Source organism: Podarcis tiliguerta (genome assembly GCF_965153285.1).
Source record: "Podarcis tiliguerta genome assembly, chromosome: 2".
NCBI lineage: Eukaryota > Metazoa > Chordata > Lepidosauria > Squamata > Lacertidae > Podarcis > Podarcis tiliguerta.
Window position 1 is genome coordinate 118,974,159 of NC_139535.1, and position 21,205 is coordinate 118,995,363.

The 21,205-nt window shown below is 47.0% G+C and overlaps 1 protein-coding gene across 4 annotated transcripts in view; it reads left to right on the top strand.

Moving 5' to 3' along the window:
- The window catches only part of NCKAP1L (NCK associated protein 1 like), a 68,571-nt gene that overhangs the window by 26,517 nt on the left and 20,849 nt on the right, over positions 1-21,205 (top strand). For all 4 annotated transcript variants that reach the window (XM_083428192.1, XM_083428194.1, XM_083428193.1 and 1 more), the window contains exons 15-26: positions 609-667; positions 3,318-3,463; positions 5,748-5,880; positions 6,709-6,828; positions 9,064-9,203; positions 10,910-11,041; positions 12,275-12,493; positions 12,931-13,061; positions 13,943-14,040; positions 14,970-15,063; positions 15,457-15,539; positions 15,757-15,837. In XM_083428192.1, coding sequence (XP_083284318.1) covers positions 609-667; positions 3,318-3,463; positions 5,748-5,880; positions 6,709-6,828; positions 9,064-9,203; positions 10,910-11,041; positions 12,275-12,493; positions 12,931-13,061; positions 13,943-14,040; positions 14,970-15,063; positions 15,457-15,539; positions 15,757-15,837 — 1,436 coding nt within the window. The remainder of the gene's footprint in view (positions 1-608; positions 668-3,317; positions 3,464-5,747; positions 5,881-6,708; positions 6,829-9,063; positions 9,204-10,909; positions 11,042-12,274; positions 12,494-12,930; positions 13,062-13,942; positions 14,041-14,969; positions 15,064-15,456; positions 15,540-15,756; positions 15,838-21,205) is intronic.

Sequence of the window (21,205 nt, forward strand, 5' to 3'; positions counted from 1 at the left end):
TTGACCCCAGAGGCTGACCCACATTCAAGGCTATGACTCTGGGGTTGCGGCGCTCATCTCGCTCTACAGGCCGGGGGAGCCGGCATTTGTCTGCAGACAGCTTCCGGGCCATGTGGCCAGCATGACTAAGCCACTTCTGGCGAACCACAGCAGTGCACAGAAACGCCATTTACCTTCCCGCCAGAGGTATCTATTTATCTACTTGCACTTTGACGTGCTTTCGAACTGCTAGGTGGGCAGGAGCAGGGACCGAGCAACGGGAGCTCACCCCATTGTGGGGGATTCGAACCACCAACCTTCCGATCAGCAAGCCTTAGAGGCTCTGTGATTTAGACCACAGCACCACCTGCGTCCCATAAGGACAGGTTGTAGGTGCAAGTAAAAACGGAACCCACTGCATCCCGGAACAAAGGGATGGTACTTAAACTCCTTATAAACTCCTCTAGACAGGGCTGTCAGAAGGCAAATCATTTTTCTAGGAGGAGGCCTGTCTTCCCACTGCATTTCATCCTAAATTTTCTCATCTGTAAGGCCTTTGAATGGTGGGAGAGACCCCTGTGGCTCTTTCTAGCAGCTTTGCCTCTGTTAAATACTTTTCTTCTTTGCAGTTGAGGAGAAGAAGAAATTTGAATTTTCTGGGCTGCGGCTGGACTGGTTCAGGCTGCAGGTAAGATTCTTTGCCAGGATTTGCTCCCCTTCCTCTTCTGCCGGTGGAGACCTGTGTGTCCTGTGCAGAGGGAGACCTTGCTGCCTCTTAGGACTTGGCATGCTGCCTGCTCGGCCGAGGGGCTGGGGCATCTGGAGGGGATCACAGTCAAACACACAGGGGACCAGTGCTGGCTGGTCTTGGTTATCCCCACTTGAAATCTATTTTTCCCTAGAAGTTGGGAGGAGGAGAAGCAGGGAAAATTAGCTGCCTAAGGAGAGAGGTATGAAGAGGTAAACAACAGACAAAACAAGCTGCCCAAGTCTCCTCCTTCCCCGTGTATTTAAACCTTTTCCTGCTTTATCTGTTGTTGGTGCTGGGAGACTGCAGATGCCCCCTGGAGCCAGGCTGCTTTCATGTGGGAGGGCTCTGAATGAGGTATAACTGTGAATCACTCTGACATGACAAACCCTGTGTTGCAGTTCGCACACTGAGTAAGTAGGGGCTAAAGAGTCTTTTGCCTGTGCTGCTAGCCTGGAAATACATAATTTTATTTTTATTTATTTATTTATTTGATTGATTGATTTATATACCACCCTTTATCTAAAGAAGCCAGGGCAGTGTAGAGCATTAAGAACATAATTTACAGAGCATTTTAAAAAAAGTAATACAGAGCATAATAATAGATAGCATAATAATAACAATCCAAATAACAGCCCCCCCCATCTAACAGGCCATAGATTATTTAATGACCAAAGGCCTGTGTAAAGAGGAAGGCTTTCACCTGGGGCTAAAGACATGTAACCATGCAAAGTTTAAGTTGTTGGCCCTTCAGCCTTTGCCAGCTTCAATCCCTGTTAGGTGCATCAAGGCTGCCCAGCCTTTGTTTGAAGACCTCAGGTGGCCTTTCTATTGACAAATGCTGTTCCTGTCATCAAGAAGCATTTCTTGATGCTTTAGCTAAAGTTCTGTCTGTCTGTTTCTCTCTCTGTTTGTGTATTCTGATTTATCTGGTACATCTATGGTAGTGGATTGGCTTTCTGACTTCTGCCATTGTCTTAATAGTGGCAACAATTAAAAAACCTCCAGTCTTTCCTAAATTCAGTTGCCAAAAAAAATAAATGCTTTGGGGGATATCCAAAGGAGTGGTACAGTACAGTTCAGGTGCCCCTCAACTTACGTGCAGTCAAAGGAATGTGCGGCACCGGGAAATAAATAATTCAATTCAAACCGAAAATGGTGGAGAGTCCTCCTAACTTATGAGGAGACCCACCCCGAGGCCCAAAGAGGATGTCAGTGAGGCTGGAGGAAGCCCCGAAGAGACTGGGGGCGCAGCAGGGCTTTGCTCAGGCTGCCCACCCTCCTTGCCTGACAGCTGATGTGCAGGGTAGCGCAGCCACCACCGCGTTCCTGCATGTCCACCAGCCTCCTGCCGGCCCCAGAGCTTCAGTTCTAGTTGTGGATATTTTGGGATGCAGTATTTTTGGTATGTATTGGAGAAAGAGCGGCAGAGAGGGTGTGTAGAGGGTGCTCCCCACTTCACATGGTTCCACTTATGTATGCAGAAGCCTCCATGGAAGTGGGGAGTCCGCTGCATAGCACTTGTGAGCTTGGTTGGGGAACTGATCACAAATTCCTGGGATGAGCATGGGCTCAGAGGCATCCTGCTCTTTAACACTTAACATGTGTTTGCCTGGCTAAGTTGCTGTTTTGGACCTGCCTCTTGTTGGTGGATCTCAAGGCTCTAGTGAATAACAAAAGTAGATTCCACATTCCTGAGGTCTGAACCTGCATATTCCATAATGACTGAGTCTAGCATTAGCGTGTGTGTGTAAATGAGCCATCACAGATTAATTACTGCATGTACAATTTTACTGTTTTTTGATTAACACTCAAAATGTAATACTGCTCATTTGAGACAGTCACATGTTCAGTTGAGAAGAGTCAAGTGTGCGATCAAATGATGTACATGTGTATGTGAATTGGCCCTGTCACTCTGTAATTTAGAGCAATCTTGCTGTTGGGGCTTGTCAACCTGGGAAGGTGGCCCATCCAGGAGAAGAACAACTCTGATCCTAAACCTCTGCTGCCCAGCGGCTATCCTCATTCATGAGAAAGGCTTCGGGGGTAAACCCCAAGGAAAAATCCTGCAAGAAGATTCCCCAAGGAAAAATCTGTACCCACTGCCTTGTGGGACATGTTTGGGAGAAGCAAAGACCAAGGAGTAAACTCTACACAAATCTTGAGTCCCTAAGATGTTTGGATGGCCTTTTGTATGCCTCCTTCCAGCAACTCCTACAGTCCAGCTGGTACCAAATGTGTTACTCTGCTTTCCTTTGGACTGTGTCAGTGAGGCCAAGAGGTCTTGTTGTCTGGGCAGTCCAGGACCTCTACACACGCTGCCCAGGCTTGCACCCTGGAAAGGTCACTTCAGTGTTGCTAACGCAGCAAAAGTAATGTGGAAGGCAGCAATTACAGGTTGCTGGTCTCTACAGCCACAGCAGGTGCTGTGATTCTCCAGCAGTTTGGCTTCGCTCCTGGAAAAACACCCCATTGTCTCGAGACAGAGGGATGCCAACAACAGCAATGTGCTACTCTCAGTGTTTAGGGTGAAGTGTCAGAGAGCATGGGTTCTTTCTCCCAAGGAATATCTTTTTTCCCCTTTCACTAGGCATACACCAGCGTTAGTAAGGCTCCCTTGCAACTGCGGGAGAATCATGACATTGCCAAGGTGATGAATCTCATCGTCTTTCACACTAAGATGCTGGACTCGGTGGAGGACTTGATGGTCGAGACATCGGACCTCTCTATATTCTGGTGTGTATATGGCATGGAGGGAGGTAATAGTGACAGCAGAGCAGATTTGGGGCACACAGGGTGGAGCCTGTCGGCTACCAGAACACATGCATCCTGGCATAAAATATTTCAGTCAATGCATTTAATTTGCATAGTTGTCTGGTTTGGTTTTACATGGCAAATGTTGGGAGTTTTTTTGAAGGGAAGGTTAGAAAATAAAGGCCCCACCATAGGCAGGTTCTCTGGGTATAAGGAATGAAGAAAAGAGGGTGCCAATTCACACAACCCTCCTGGCTGCAGTGTGGTACTGTTTGTTGCCAGCTCAGATTGTGCTAAGGAGGTGATGAGCAAGTGTGTGAGATGGGTGTGTGAGTTGAGGAGAGTTGAGAAAAATAAGGAGAAGGGACTAAGAAAAAGGAGGAGATAAAGAAGAAAATGGTGGTGCAAAGGTGTTTGCAAAAAAGGAGGGAGGAGGAGGCATGGGAATGGTATTGGGGATGAAAGCAGGAATGTGAAAGGGTCTGCAGAATTGGAGAGAATGGTGGCTTCATCATTGGGCAGAAGGGGAAAAGGGTGCTTCATAGTTGCAGCACAAGGTTGTAGGTGTGTGTGGAAGAGGGGTTGCACAAAAGGAGTGGAAGGAGGAGGCATGGACATGGGGATGAAGGTGAAAACTGGTGCATAGCAGGGCTGCAGAATACGAGAGAAGAGTGGGTTCAGAAATAGGCTTGGGAAGGTGAAAAGCCAGCATGGCATGGGAAGGGGTTAATGGGGGGGTGACACAGGGGGCTTGGTGAGCAGAGCAGTGATGTGTATACTGCTTACATGTCTGGCAAACAGGTTGCAGTGTTTCAAAGCTTAGGACACGAAAACATGTGTATACTGAGAAGCAAGACTTCTCTCAAACCAGAGAACTTCCTTTAAAGTTCACACATTCATATTGGTGCCCATTGGCACATAGAAGCACCTATTCTTCTATGGGGAACAACCATAGCTCAGTGGTAGACCATCCAACTTGCTTGTCGAAGGTCTCAGGTTCAGTCTCTGGCATCTCCAGGTATGGCTGGGAATGACCTATGAAATTCTGTTGAGCTGCTCCAATCAAGGCTTATCCACACTTCCTCTTCTGCTGCTTTTCTGTGGGAAAACCCACTCTATGGCGCTCAGTTGGAGCAAAGGGCAATTTGAGTGATCTCTGGATTAACATTAAAGGGCGGATTTTCCCTGGGAAAGGAGCAGGGCCTGGGGAAAACCACTCAGACCACTTCCTAAGCATGGGTCGAGCAGAAACAGCCCAGACCCTTCCTTTCTAGGCATGGGAGAAGTGGAAGTGTGAATGAGCCCTCAGTGTAGACCATCGTGGAGTAGGAGAGCTGAAAAGAATGCCAAGATGTTTCACATCTGGCAACCAATGTGCCCCTTTGGATTCAGATAGTACTTGGGTAGACGAGTCTAAAAAGCCCAGGACACAAATTTTCACAGCCCTCTAGCGACTATGGTAGTTTATTTACCAGAAGTAATGTGTTTAGGGAAAAGCCTCCTAGAAGGCTTAGTTTGGTTAGAATTGAGTACAGTGGTACCTCGGGTTAAGTACTTAATTCATTCTGGAGGTCCGTTCTTAACCTGAAACTGTTCTTAACCTGAAGCACCACTTTAGCTAATGGGGCCTCCTGCTGCCGCCGCGCCGCCGGAGCACAATTTCTGTTCTCATCCTGAAGGAAAGTTCTTAACCCCAGGTACTATTTCTGGGTTAGCGGAGTCTGTAACCTGAAGCGTATGTAACCTGAAGTGTATGCAACCCGAGGTACCACTGTATACACTTCCAGAGTTAAATACCTTACCTCTGGTAAATGAGCCACGTATCCGCTAGAGAGCTATGAAAATTTGTGTCTTGGGCTTTTTACATTCGTCTATCCATGTGCTATCTGAAACCAAAGGTGTGCATTGGTTATCAGACATGAATTTTTTTTCCAGCTCTCCTACCCCCCCCCACCATGGTTTCTCAACTTTAAAAAACCCATGTCCCCTTTTAGCTAACTTTGACATTCCATACACACACTTTGAACCTGGCTTCCTTAATTATTTTATTTGAGTTTTCTGATGGATTGAAATTTTGTGACTTTTAATTATTTACAGTACTTACTTTGTACATAATTTTTGGAAACACTCCTTCCCCACCCCAAAATATTTATATGCAATGCTGAGCTCGATGGACTTACAGTCTTACTCTGCGTAAGGCAACTTCATGTGTGCCCTTGATTGCTCCCACTTGCCCTGGTTCATGACTTCTCACTTCCTTTAACAGTTTCTATGTGCGCCTCTTGGAGAAACTCTTTGCATCCACCATGGAGGAGCCATCAATGTTGCGCTATTCCATTGCTTTCCCGCTTCTGTGTGCTGACTTCAGCCATGCCTCCCACCCATTGTGCCCCGAGGAGGTGCGTATGCATGTGATGGGGAAGGCAAGGAGAAGCAGCTGGAGCTAAAAGAGCAAAGACGCCAAGTGTCAAATCATTGAGATGCCCTTACTGGGCTTATATGAGTTCGGCTTTCATGCCTTGTAGTCAGAGCTGGGTCTACTTTGAGATAAAAATGTCAAATCCTGCACCAAGATAACCAGAAAAACAGAACTTTGTCCATTGTATTCATTTATGTAAATGAAGCTTATTATTTGGATAATTTATTCTGTGTGGATTTGAAAATACAGGACCAGATTCAAGTAACCTGGTGTACTAGTACAAGGACTCCCATGAAAGCAATGGGACTTTCCCCGCTCTCCTCCTCCACATTTCCTCCAGAGGGTCAGGGGAACCCCCAAATAGCATGGGGAGAGGAGGGGAAATTGTTCCATCTGGCAAGCAGAAATGCTTTTGCAGACGGAAAGATCATAATAGTGTGGCGCTGAATTCCACCCTTACTTTTGTTTAATTTAAGCTGCAACTTTCTAGGAAGAAAGCCTTACTGAACACGGCAGACCTTTCTTTGGATTAAAAAATGCATAGGATTAAGCTGGTAGGCCTGCAGATTTATGCTCACTTTACTCAAGAATAAATCCCACTGTTGGTGGACAGAGAGCTTTGCACTACTGGAGGCTACAGCGACAGCAGGCCTTTGGAGCACCCTTCTTTTAACCCTGTCTTGTGACAATGAACAAGGAAAGTGCCCACTCACAGCCTCTGAGGGGGCAGCCAGCAGAGACTTGCAGCAAGCATGGCACCTACGGCTGCCTTGTAGATCTCAGGCGCTTCTTTCTTTTCCTGGTTCAGTATCCTCATCTGCAGAGCTGTGCCTTGGGTCTGTGCAACAATTTCCTGGAAGAGATGGCTAAACAGGCTTGCACTTGTATCCTGGATGCCTCTGCTGAACAGCGCAACCTGAGTGAGCAGGTAGGAAGCCAACTTCTTTATGGACGCTGGGGAATGGGCATCGGAGGCAGATCTGGGACTGGCATGAAGAGAGTGGGGAAAGTGGCACTATCCTAGTGGAGTTCTGTGCAGCATAGGATAGCGCAATCACTATTCTGTGATTGGAGCATATGGGGCAGGGGACAGGGAAAGATCGGGCAGAATGTATGACTAATTCAGCTTGCCAGACATTTCCTGGGCATGTTGAACGCAGAAATGATGTTTGGCCAAAATGGAATGAAAGAGGGAAACTCAGGTAGATAAAATCTGATTTGGAAACTTGAAGATATCTTGCACTTTGAATGACAAGTTTGAATCCTCCTGTTTTATTATTGTGTTACATTTATTCCCCACCCAATGCAGCTCACGGTAAAATCCAATGTCTCATAAAGAGGCAAAACTATAATAAAATGGTATAAAAATCATATGAGAGCAGATAAAAACAAAAAAACTGCACGGATTGTTGGCTTAATGAATCTGGTTTGTTCTTCCTCTCTGCATGAGGCCTGTGTTATGTACTTGTTCTTGGCTGATCTGCAGAATGAGCATTGATGTGCAAAGGATCTTACTGGCATAACAGGTTGATAATCCAATCTCTTCTAGAACACATTCAAATAAGCATCAAAAGGATCTTGGCATAACAGGTTGATAATCCAATCTCTTCTAGAACACATTCAAATAAGCATCAAAAGCAGAGTTAAATCTTACAATCCTGGTTGCAGTCTCTTGGGCAGGACAAAGGAATGATAGGATTTGATTTGATATTCCACTTTTCCAATAACAAATGTTGAGCTTAGAGTGGCTCACAATAATCATCATAACATTGCAATCACTGTATTATCAAACACAGTTGCATATGAACGAAGCAAACAACAACAGCAACAAATTCATTAAAACAATTAATACAATTCAATACTGTCAGGGTACAGTGGTACCTCTGGTTACGTATTTAATTTGTTCTAGAGGTCCGTTCTTAACCTGAAACTATTCTTAACCTGAAGCACTACTTTAGTTAATGGGGCACGATTTCTGTTCTCACCCTGAAGCAAAGCTCTTAACCCCAGGTACTATTTCTGGGTTAGTGGAGTCTGTAACCTGAAGCGTATGTAACCTGAAGCGTATGTAACCTGAAACGTATTTAACCCGAGGTACCACTGTAAATGAAAATATCGGAAAGTGCTGCTGAGCACAAGCCCTGTGACAGATGACATCTTCTCTCTGGGAAAGTGCTTCCATCCTCTGTCAGTGCAGCAGGCAGCACTCTCCCAGGCAATAAGATCCTCCACACTTTTAATGGAATGGAACCCGGGGTGAAGTTATGCCAGTGAGGCTGTGTAGCTATGATGAAAGAGGTTCACTCAGTTCTCAGTGGCTCCTGTTAGGTCTTGGATAGTTTGGGAAGGAGCAAAAACTGCAGACTTCCCTGGCACTGAGAGAAGACTCCCACATGCAAGAGGAGTTCACTGTGGCTGGAGGCACAATGCAAAAAAGGGGGCAGCCAGAGTGAGGAGTCCACAAAGGATTTATCAGAATAACTGCCTTGTACAGATTCCTGGTGACCAGGGACTGGCTGTTGAAGCAAGGATTGCCCAGGGAATAATTTTTCTCCACCCCCACGTCACCCCTGCTACCCTTGTGTTCTGAACTACAGTCCCCAAGGAGGGCTTGTGCAAGTGATTGGGTGCAGGGTTACCAAAAATGGATGCCTAGAATGCCAGAATAGCCAGTTCTAGCACTTTATTAAGGAAAGATGTAAACTTTTATAAGTTTACAGCTTGCAGGGCCTCACTGGCTTTACAGGCATAGGAGGGGCACCACAACAGTGAGAGGTCCTCATGACATGTCTGCGCCCAAGCAAACAGGCCTTATGCGCAAAGCAGCATATGTCAGTTTCCCCAGAACTTCCCATCACACCTGGCTGGTGAGGCCGGAGATGGCAGCTATCCAAAGCTTCTCCCAAAGAGCCCAGCATCCCAAGCAAGGCCAAAGATAAGCACAGCATCAAAGCAAGCCAATTAGCATATATCAAAGCAAGGAAATGTAAATATAGACAAGCTCATTATTTCAACAATTATTTTGGGGGTCATCTTGACTACCAAGATGGTGTTTGCAGGCCTCCCAGAACATTTCCCCTTTGGTTCAACACACCTTGTGATTTGCAGCAGACCCTTTCTTAATACCCACACAAAGCCCCCTCACCTCTTTTATGTTTCCCAGCTCTTACCCAAGCACTGTGCTGCCACCATCAGCAAGGCTCGGAACAAGAGGACCCAAAAAGCATCGTCCAAGAAGGGAGAGCCAGAGAGGGACAAGCCTGGTGCAGAGAGCCACCGGAAAGACCGCAGCCTGGTCACCAAGTAAGGCCACAATGAACCCATGCAGCACGTCATGGGCAACGTCAATGCTTAAACTTCTTCATACCAGCACGATTGAAGCCTTACGGCAGTGTTTCTCATACTTGGGTCTCCAACTGTTGTTGGACTACAACTTCCATCATCCCTGACCACTGGTCCTGCTAGCTAGGGATGATGGGAGCTGTAGTTCAAGAACAGCTAGAGACCCAAGTTTGAGAAACACTTCCATACGGTTAAAACAGGACCGAGGGTGCACTTAAAATGATACCACCCCACCAGTCAAGCATGCAAAGATCTGTCTGGTGGTGAGCATGGAAAATGCCATTAATCCTAGGTGTTTTGCAAGGTGTTTCTATGCTCTGGCTCCAACTAGGGGGTGGGTCAAAACAAATGTTGTGTGGAAGGTGCATGCTCTCACATCTCCTTACGTTCTGGAGTTTTAACTTAGAAAGCAGTCGTGGCAGTTCCATTTTTTATTGAAGCAAGGGCTGCAAGAGAGGGGATGTTTAAACTTCCCACCATTTTTCCCTGGCTGAAATTGCTCGCTGACCCGAAGCTATTCATAATTTCAGAAATAGAAGACAGGCATAATATGGTATGTGTATTTCCTGCCCAGCAGGGCTAATAGCAGCTTTGGAGAGGGGACGCTTGGTCAGGAAAACAGTACCGGGGGAAGGGTTATTTTTCTGCAGTGGAGGAGGGATCCTCGAATGGGTTGTTGCAGTTCTCTGCAAATTAGGCTACTGTTTCCACCCAGGGTGAGAGGATGACATCCCTAGTTCCTTCCTGTCCTCCTTCCTATGCAGGGCATGTGGGAGGGTCCTCCAAAACTGCTGCTCCAATCAAAATTGGAGCATTCCTGGCCCCCACCCCAGCTTCTTTTTGAAGTTTGTTTTAAAGTCAGAAGATCAGTCACGTCTTATTTTGCCCTTTAGTTGTAGTGGTAAATAAGGCTAAAGCAGCCAGAGGTGGACAATGTTTCCCCTGCACATGGCAGAAAGCTTGCCTATAGCTATCGTGCCCCCCACCCAAAAAATGTGGAATATTCTCCCACAAAACACTGCACAGTGGTGCCATTGCAGGGTCTCTCAAACTAGAGACTTGCCAGTCAGAGGTGGAATGAATGAGCTCCAATTTTCCCAGCAGTGAGGTGCAAGTCTGACACTGGGAGCATCCATAGTTCCTAATGTGTATTTGTGGGGTGGGGAGCTTCCCTGAAGGGAGAACTAGAATGGCGGCAGCAAGATGTGATTTTGGTGTCCTTAGGGAACCAGAGGACGGAATGAATGGGAGGACCCAAACCAGCTACAATCTGTGTTTTTGGGGTGGAATGTAGGCTTGGGAGAGTGGGTGATCGATAAACTAAAGGCATTTTATGCTTTAAATGACTTGCTGCATGTTGAATATTCAATATAATTGGGCCTGTTTGAGCAGAGATAGGGCATTTTGGTTAAAATAGGTTGCATTTTCATATATATTGTGTGTGTGTGTAAACAGACATGATCAGAAGAGCAGGGGATGGGAAGACAGCGTATCCTACTGCCCCTCCTTCTGTCCTTGGCTCTTACATCTGACCTGTGAAGTGCTTCTGGAGTTGGACTGATGAGGTTCTCGCCTGGCCAGTACTTCTCTGCCTCCTGCAATCCAGGCAGTCGGTATCAATTGCTCTAACCCACTATCATCTTCTCTCCACCCACCCCCACGTCCAGTCTGGACAAGCTGCACCTGACACTGACTGAGATCTGCTGGAGCCTGAACAACGTGACCAGTTTTGCTGTCTTTGAGCACACTGTGACTCCAGCAGAGTACCTCAGCAGCCAGCTGGAGACACGCCTTAGCAGGTACAGGACGTGAGGGGCGCAGCAGGAAGTGATGTGGCACTATTCATTATGGGTCTGTTCTCGAGAGAAGCCATAGTAGTACACAGCTATGGTGCATGTGCTACAGCTTTTGCTCAGTAGTGCCGATTATGTGGGATAGGCAGGAAGGTGGCAGTGGGTGGATTTGTTAGATATGAACACCTGAGTCTTGCTTAATTACACTGAAGTGCTGCCCAAAGTGCTGCCGCTGTCCTCTGTCCCACGCACTTGCTTCTGTTGGCTTGGTTCTTCTTCAGTCCTGGTGACTGCATCTCCTGAACATGAGCTGGTAAGATTTCACAATTTGAGCTAGCTGACCCCGTATTTAGCAAAACTTAACTTAATCGGCAAAGCTGTTGAGGTTAGGTTTTGCAGCAGGTTCTGACAGCAAGCTTTGACTGCCATGCCAGAGGCGAGAATTTTTGCCATTTACCATCTAAGCCAAAGGGACTGCCTTCTGCTCTTTTAAAATGCCCATTCAGTTACCAACACCTACTAGGTTGCTCTCTTCCCCTTAGTAATGACATAGTTATTTTGATAGTGAGGGCTTTTTAAAAGAAGCATGCATCTGTTGTGAAACTCTTTTGATTTGTCTTTGTGGAAATATTATGGATAACAATGTATTGTAGGTGTTTACATATTTTAATTTTTGTTTCATCATTCTTTGTGGCAAAGTGCAATCAGCAAATCAAGTGATTGCTGCAAAGATTAAAGTCCCAGAACAGAGCTGGCAGGATCACAGCGAAGCACTTGATATTCTCATCCCCCTGACAGGAGCTGGGCTGGGCTCAGTGCTGGCTAATTAGTTGAGCAATGGGGAGCAGATGCTCAAACTTCACTAATTTTCAAAGGACCACTATTTCCCCCAAAGCAACAGCATTCAGTCCTTGCAGTTCTCCCCATGGCTGCTTCTTGGCAGCCAGCTGGAAAACTCAGGCTTGTGTCTCCTTCACTGGCTACACTTATGTTTTTCTCGTACTGCCATCTACCTCACTCCCCGCCGCTGCCAGTAGAGCACAGATTTCAGTCCCAAACATCCAAGTAGATATGACCTGTCTTCCTTAAGAAAACAAGCTATTCAACATGGCACTACATATTGGGAAACTTTAGCTTGAGAGGTAGGCAGAGTGATGAACATCAAGGGGCTGTGGTGTTTGGGTGCTTTTTTCTTTTGGCCAATGTACATCCAATAACCATTCACATCCCCACCCCCAGGTCTTTGGTGCGGCTGGCAAAGCCAAACCCAAGCTCCCCAGAACTGGCACGTCCCTCAGAAGCGCTGGCAGGTGTGCAGGCCTATACCACTTTCCTGGTTTCACTGATGCATCGCATAGGTCTGGATACTGGGCGCCTCCTCCGCAACGTGCTTCTGCAGCAGACCCAGCCCCTGGATGCAAGTGGGGAACAGACCCTCACCACACTCTATACCAACTGGTATGTGGCTGGGAAAATGGAGGGGCTGGTTGGGGCATTGCACTGTCATAGTAGGCAGGACATAATTTGTTTCAAGACCCCCTAGGATGAGCCCCTGAATCTGCTTTAAATGCCAATATTTCAGATATTAATGAAGAGAGTTCTCCTAAGTATATGCAGAGAGCTTTCCCTAAGCACTGAGCAGCCTCACTCATGCATATGGAAACAAAGGACCAGCAGATATGGCTCAGCTCTGTCATCTCTGTCTCTCTCCTTTAAAAAAAGGTCAGTAGCAGTGGTAAGAGAGGCAGGTAGAGGTTGTTGCTCTGGCCCAAAGTCCTGTTTAAGGAGGTTTTCCCATAGGCATGGCTCCCCTCCCCCACTCCTAATCAGCTGACTCCTCCAACAGCATTTTGTTGAGCTAAATTATATCATGTTTCCTTTGCTGTCACTCCCAGGTACCTGGAGTCACTCTTGCGCCAGGCCAGCATGGGCTCCATTGTCCTTTCCCCATCAATGCAGACCTTTGTCAGTATACCCAAAGAAGGGGAACAGACCTTCAGTGCTGAAGAGTTTTCTGATGTTTCAGGTAGGTGCTCACACACCCAGTTTGGGGCACCCAAGGCTTAGTTGCAGTAGCGGTTATTGAGCTGAATTTGGCAACAAGACTGACCACAGTGATGCCACGATGAGTGGCTATTCGTCCAGGAATGGAGAGGGTGGGGTCATGATCTCACTCTTCAAATACCCAAGTGCCTGTCACATAGCAAAGACTTGTTCTTTCCCGCTCTAGCCATCAGGACTAATGTTATTTTAGGAAAAACCTTAATGGTAAGAGCTATTTGACAGTGGAACCATTGGTGATAGGCTCTCCCTTGCTCCTTTGGACAGGCATCTGTTTATGATGCTCTTGCATTGTGCAGTCCTGCATTGTGACAGTGGTTGGACTGAACTGAGTGCCCCTCCAATTGTATGGTTCTGTGACTTTGCTACTCAGTAGAAGTCACAAAATCCATTAGCAAGCCCATTTTTTTATCTTGGGCAAACAGTCAGGTGGATTATAGTGGATGTTTAAAACTGAAGAAGCAATCCATAGTAAGGTGTGGAGAAGCAAGTAAAGGAGGATAGAAGCTGGAGCTCAGGAAGTTGGAGGAAGCAGAGAGTAATCCTTATCTGGCTGCCAAAATATTCATGGTTAGGATTTGACCTGTCCTGAAAGGAGTGTTCAGCCAAACGGAAGACGGGGCTTCGAGGAGCCAATGAGAGCTTGAGATGTCCTGCACAATGCAGAGAAAGGTGGGCAAGGCCTCTCAGTTTGTCTAGCTGGCGTAGGCCTCTGTTGCTGCCTGCATAATCAAGAGAGGAACCAGCACTTGGCAGACATCCACAGGGAACAGCAATAAAGAATTGGCCACACTGTGGCTGCTGCTAGTCTGCAAAGTATGCGGTTACCTTTTCCTCCCTCTGCAGAGATGCGAGCCCTGGCAGAACTCCTTGGGCCCTACGGAATGAAGTTCCTAAGTGATAACCTCATGTGGCACATCACCTCGCAAATGGTGGAGCTGAAGGTATGAAGCCAGGAGGAGAAGAAGGGAGCTTGCTGCAATTTGCTGTCCTGCAACTCAGCTCTGCCATATCGTGTGAACAGTGGTTCAGGGGCACTGATTAAAACAGAGCATCTGAGTGTTATAAATGTCCTTTTGTTTTATGGGAAGGAATGGGCAGGTTGGAGCTGGACTGCTTTTGTCAAAAGGAGCTTCCGTATGTCTGTGCCTCTGTTGATTCACATGCATCAGTGGAACCAACTGATTTGCTCTTTGCTGTGCTACTGCTGGGTTCTCCTGTGCGACTGATCCACAGGGTTGAGGGAGTTGGTCACCCACTGATGAGAGTACAATCCTGGTGTGCAGGGTGGCGCATCAGGCACCACTCAGTTGAACACTCAAGGCTATCCTTTGTTGTCAACCAATTGCTCAAGGCCTCAGAAGGAAGAAAAGAGAGTTGTCTATCAACCATGTGCCTTCTCATCCTAGTTTCTGACTCTGAAACAAGCTCTGGAGATCCTTCTTCCTCAGCATGTCATTCTCTTGTATAGCCACACCCATTTCCTGTTTCCTGTGAGTGGGCCTTTACAGCCAAGCAGACCATAGTCCCTTCTCTTGGCTGGGGAGTGTTTGGGGCCAGAAGGGTGGCAGCATCAAGCTCCTTCCCTCTGGGTTGACAGCCAGGGAAGACACAGGTGTCCATCACCTCTCTGACTGGGCTGCTGTTCCTTCATGGTTGGCCCCTTGGACTCAGCCCCTATCTCCTTCCCCTTCCACCCTCTCTCAGCATCTTGCCACCTCTCACCACCACCTTAGTGTGGGGTGGTGGGGTATTTCTTAAACTCATGCACAACATCAGGACCGTGGTTGGTGCTGAGCTGCCCTGTCAGGACATCATCTATATGGCCAGTTTTCAACGTCTGTGTGATAGAACTTTATTTTCTTCTTTTTAGAAACTAGTGACAGAGAATATGGATGTACTGGTTCAGATCCGATCTAACTTCTACCAGCCAGAGCAGATGGCAGCACTGCTACCCCGCCTAACTGGTAGGTGACAGGCAAAGGTTACGCACGGCCTCAGTTCTTCTGTTCTCTGCTCCAGAAGCCACCAAGCAGCCACCTGAATGGCTAAATTTGGAGTGAAGCAACAGCTGAAATAGTCCTTTGCTGCTTGTGAGCAGTGATTTTTAAAAAGCCATTGCAAATAGGCAAAGGAATTCTCATGAATGTAGGTTTGTATAACTCAGTAAAGTTCAGAAAACACTCCAGAAGATGTAGCGCTGTAAGAATGCCTGCTCAAAGATCCAAATAATGGAACCACATTACACCTCCCTACTGGGGTTTCTGTCCTAAAGTGGGTTGGACTGTTTTCCATAGAATTAACCAAGCAAGTTATACACATCCAGAAAATTGGGACCAATAACCATGTGTTCTCCACAGCTGCCGAAAATGTTCTGAAGAGGATGACCATAATTGGGGAGATTCTGTGGTTCAGGTCTCTGGCGCAAGAGGGCCTTCAAGAGGTGAGTGATCGCAAATCTGTGTATGTATTCCCAGCCACACCCAGAGCAAAAGCATTCATTCCTGCTCCTTGATTTCCTTTTGATCATGCTGGATGATAAAGTATAATGGTTTTATGTGGTAGGACTTATGGGGGGGGCAGACAATACAGCATTATAGCAAGCAAGAAGAATCAGCACTTCTCTGTTGCATCACTTCTTGCATTCTGACTCTTGACAGGTGTTCACCAGTCACTGCCCTTTTCTGATGGGCCCCATCGAGTGCCTGAAGGAATTTGTCAATCCTGACATGGACATAAAGGTGAATTTAACTCTATTTGGTATTAAAAATGCCTGGGAAGAGTCTGCTATATAACTTAGCTTCTGCCAGGTGAGTCAGTTCCCCTGCGTGCTTCCAGAATGCTACTGTGACAGTAGCCTTGGTTCTTTGAATCCCACATTCCCGGGCTTCGCATGTCTAAACTGTTTCTCTTCAGCCTCTACCCTGCCCCAAACGGTGTTCAGATGGTGGGTTCACATGTGGCATTATCTTGGGTGGAGGTAGGGAACCATTATCACCCCTAGGGCTGCATTCCTTTTTGGTGAGCCTTCGGGGGCCCACATGGCAGTGGAACAATAAATGTATTTTTTTACCACTTTTTGGGAGGCTTGTGTCTATGCCCACTCGCCCATTCCTCTCTATCCTCCACCCAGGCAAGCAAGAAGCATGAAGCCAGGCATAAACACCCAAGGAAGATGCAGAAGAGGGCTGATAAGGGGTGTGGCCTCAGGAGTGTCCCGAGAGCCAGATAAAGAAGCTTTGGGAGCCACAGTTGGGGTCTGAAGCTCCCCCTTCCCAATCTAAGAAGGGACAGCGAAAATTAATGTGTGGATTGAAGGACTAAATGAAGTAAAGTCATTGCTGAGTACGATGGGAAAAGCTGCTTGCTGCCAAAACAGACTTGATAAAGAGACAGACATAGCATTCTATTTTCCTGCCTGGCACATGTGCTAAAGCACGCAACTAAGGTGCAGCTGGGCTGCTCGGCATGCTCTCTTTCCTTACAAACTTAAATGTGCTCTAGTTACAAAATGATGGAAGTTCCTAAATTATGCTGAGTCCCCAGACTTTCTTCCTTGGTCTGTGACACCTCCCTCCTCCTCCTCCTCAATAAAAAGGGGTAGAGTGTGAATTGTAATTTGTTTAAAAAGTGGCACAGCGTTACAGGCCTCCTAATCAAAATGTAATAATGCTGGCATGAAGTGAATGGCACTGGGAAGCGCTATGGTGTGGAGCTTGCCAATTAAGCTTGGGTGACCTAATATGATTCCATTGGAGGCCCTGCACAGGAGTCCGGTGGATCCATCGCCTTAGGTAATTTCAGCCCAGTTCTGAAGGCTCAAGGTTTAGGATTCATGCTGTGCCATCATTCCGGTTCCATGTACTCTGCATGGCTGAACAGTTTACATTGAAAGCCATTGCTGCAAATAGTAGGGAGGGGTTGGGGAGCAGAGGACATAAGCTCATCTCTCTGCATTAGTCAAACTGTTTGAGTCCTCCTCTGGCTCCATTTGAGGCAAGGATGTATCTCTGTTCCATTTCATTTATCTATATGCCACTGTGGGGACTGGTTGTCCTCCCCTCCTAGAAGCTCTGATCTCCCATGGTACGGAGTATCCTTTGACATGTCCTAAGCGTCTCATTCATTGTTGATTGCGTCATGGCATTGAGGTTGCAACCTTGAGAGGCTCCCACAGAGAGTGTCATCTTGGTGTGTGATACGTCAGTTGCAGACCCCTCCACCCCACTGCAGAGCAGGGGTACTTGTGGAGGTCTTTGGGCGTCGGATGAGCAAATTGGTCTGCTTGCGGCCCAGCTGCAGGGTTGGGGCTGCAAGAATAGCCAGTATCCTCCCTTCTGGCTGGTTCTGCTGTTATTATGCTTCTAGCAGTTGCAAGGTGCAAGTGGAACAAAGGAACATAGGTGAGTGTCATATGCCAATGCTTGTCAATCCTAGTTCAGGATTGTCTTCTCTGACTCTTGAAGGCCGCAGGCAGAGGTCTCTCTCTGCCTGATACCTGCTATAACTTGATGACAGTGGTGTTGTCTATGAGCCAGTTTACAACAATAGGAGCTGTGTAAGGCAGCCTTCACAAACCAGGTGCCTTCAGGATGCTTTGGACTGCAGCTCTCATTGTTGAACTTGCCCTGTTTCTCCAAGGGGTGGGAAGGTCAAGGAGCACAACATTTACCAAGGTTGGATTTCCTTTGCTCAGTGCAAACTGTGCTTGAGTAAACCAGTTTAAATTAATGGGCATGACTAACAGGTGGGTCTACTCAGAGTATAAGTTGGTTGGATACAACTCCAGGAAAACAAGGACTGAGTAAAAGGCCTAGGTTTAGGGCAATCCAGGTTGCAAAACTGCAGTTCCTTTCATGGGTGACAATTTCATGGGTAGCTTTATCTGGGCTGCTTCATGAAATTCTAGAGGTAATTGGAACCTCTGGAAATCGCAAGGAGCATTGAAGTATGTACTAAAGCTGGAGTGGGGAGCCTCACCTGTGCTCCTCTAGATGTTGTTGGACAGCATTTCCCATCAACCCTGGCCGTTGGTCATGTGGGCTCAGGAGGATGAGATTTGGACTATAGCATGCATGCTGCTGCATGCTCCTGCTAAAGGCCATGCAGCTCATGTTTTATGGAGGTACTAGATGCAGAAAAGCAACGGTATGGTTGAAAACTACTTCTTAATCATTTGCTTACGAACTTTCTACCCAGATTTCTCTTGCTGCCTTGTGTCTCGGTGTACAGGTGACCACGCCAGGAGTTCTGGCAGTTTGAGTTCCCCTACTGTGGAATTGCTGAACTTAATGAATTCCACAAACATGCCTGCCTGCATTGAATATGACATTTGCTCTGGGTCCTGCCACTAGGGGCATCTGTTCACCAGAGTATTTGGCTCCTGTGCCATCCCTGTCCCTAAGGTCCATGAATAATCATAGTTTAGAGGTCTCGGGCCCTACGGAAGTCAGATTATCCTCCACGAGGCCAGGGCCTTCTCAGTGATGGCTCCAACCTGGTGGAGTGCTCTATCCCATGAGACTCGGGCCCTGCAGGATTTAATCTCCTTCCACAGGGCCTGTAAGACAGCTATTCCGCCTGGCTTTCAATTTGAATTTAGCCTGCTCTTTTATTCCCCTCCCCCTCCCCTCCCCCTCCCCTCTTTATGAAGATTACTTGCTCTGGAATCCCACAGCTAATTCTCTCCTGGCCTCCTCGCTGGCCCAAATAGGGCTAATTTAGCCAGCTAGCCCTGGTGATCACCTGATTTTTCTTGGATGGATTTTCCCCTAAATTGATTTTTGAACTTTGAATTTATTGTTATTCATGCTTTTATATTGTCTTTTATGCTGATTTTTGTTGTATCACAATTCAGTTTTTTTAATTTGTTGTTAGCTGCCCTGAGCCTGGTTTTCTGAAATGGGAATGGTGGGGTATAAATAAAATATTATTATTATTATTATTATTATTATTATTATTATTATTATTATTATGTTACTCAACAAGAGCAACAGTGAGGCCAGGATGTGTGTGGAGAATGTCCATGAGGAGGCTGATGAATTCCTAGGCGGTTAGGGCTCTCTACCTACCCAACATTCTTCCTAATGTTTAGGTGGAATCTTCTTTCTTGTAGTTTGGATCCATTGTTCCGTGTCCGCTTCTCTGGAGCAGCAGAAAACAACCTTTCTCCCTCCTCTATGTGACATCCTTTTATATATTTGAACATGGCTATCATATTCCCCCTTAACCTCCTCTTCTCCAGGCTAAACATGCCCAGCTCCCTTAGCCGTTCCTCATAAGGCATCGTTTCCAGGCCTTTGACCATTTTGGTTGCCCTCCTCTGGACACGTTCCAGTTTGTCAGTGTCCTTCTTGAACTGTGGTGCCCAGAACTGGACACAGTACTCCAGGTGAGGTCTGACCAGAGCAGAATACAGTGGCACTATTACTTCCCTTGATCTAGATGCTATACTCCTATTGATGCAGCCCAGAATTGCATTGGCTTTTTTAGCTGCCGCGTCACACTGTTGGCTCATGTCAAGTTTGTGGTCAACCAATAGAGAAGACTGATTTGCATCCCCAGCCACTTGCAGGGGAAATGGTATTTTGGATTGTATCAGAGATGGTGAACATCTCTCCTGAGCAGAATGACAGCGGGGGCACCAATCAGTCTCTGTCTGGAGCCATCCAGAACAAGAGAGACACAGGCTTGTGGGAAACCAGAATCATGATCAGGTTGTTTCCTTAGGAGTTGGTTCCAGCAGACAAGGAAGGCCCTTTATGCAAGACCAGGGCCAACTATTACAGGCTGGGGGGTGGTTTGGTGGGAAGCTGGGGAGCGGCAGCTGTTAGATTGGAAGCCTCCACTGATTCCAAGCTGACTAGTGTGAGAAGGACATGGCCAAGTGACTGGAAAGAATGGGGAAGTGGAGAGCCTGTGTGCTGCTGTGCAGTACTTGAATTGTGAGAGCAGGGCAATGGAGTCTTAGCCCCCCTTGGGAGGGCATGATTGGCTAAAACTGGAGGGAGGGAGGCAAAGGGACTTCATTAATACACGCACACACCCCAAGTTCAAGCACTGGTGATGTGAAAAGCTCCAGGAAAAGGACAAACACAAAGTGATTAATTTCCTGTGGTTCTTAATCACTCCTGCACATGCACAAGCCACAGCTTGGTCATCACGATTATGTATCTACAGATGTGTGCTCTCTCTCTTTGCAAGGTCTGCAGTGTGCTGTGTTTAGATTAAAAAACATGGCTTCTAATGCCAGGACTCAATCCGGGGCTGTGCAAAGGAATTTTAAATAAGATATTACCTCTTTCCTTGCCCCTAAGTAACTGACCTGTAGGAACCATACATGTGCCACACGCGTATGTATGCATGCAAGGGCTTCCATGCCAAAGGGGTGTTACTTCAGGTGGGCTTGATCTTGAGGGCTACCTTCTCAGAGATTAGGCATCCCAGTGTTGTATCTAGCCTAGGGGACTTTTGGGGTATCCTGCTTTTGTTGCCCCCTGCCCAGTTTTTAACTTCCATTATTCCTCCTGTCCAGTACATAGCTCCTTCCTCCTTTACAAATTCTTCTCCCAAGAGCCTGCACAAAGTTCCATTACCCAAATACAGCACCACAAGCATGAGGGTGTCTGATTTCTATTGCATGTTTTGTGTTTGTGCTGGAATTAAAAGAGGGTTTTTTTGGAACTTGCAGTTCTGCACACCTGCTGACTTTGGGCAGCCTGCAACTGCCTAAATTTAGAATGGACTACTTGGCAATGGCTATGCTGCTTTAACTTAGAGGTGTGTGTGTTTTGCTGTTACTGACAAGGACCAGCTCCGTAGTGGTGGTGCCACATCAGCATCATCTGAGGCTTCCAGGAGGCTGCATCCTTGCTGCTGTTGCAGCCTCAGGTGTCCCCAAGGCAGCCTTCGCTGGCTGAGTGCAGGAATCCAGCTGAAAGGAACTGCTGCCCTTGTTGCATAGCTACATGTAGCCCTGCTTAGCTTCCCTGCAGTTCTGCTGCCACCGTCCTCTTTTCAACTGCTTAGAGACATCAGCTCTTCTCTGGGTTTCTTTCAAAGCAGCACTTCTCCAGGGGAGGTGGGCAGAGCTGGCACTGTAGGTTTCTC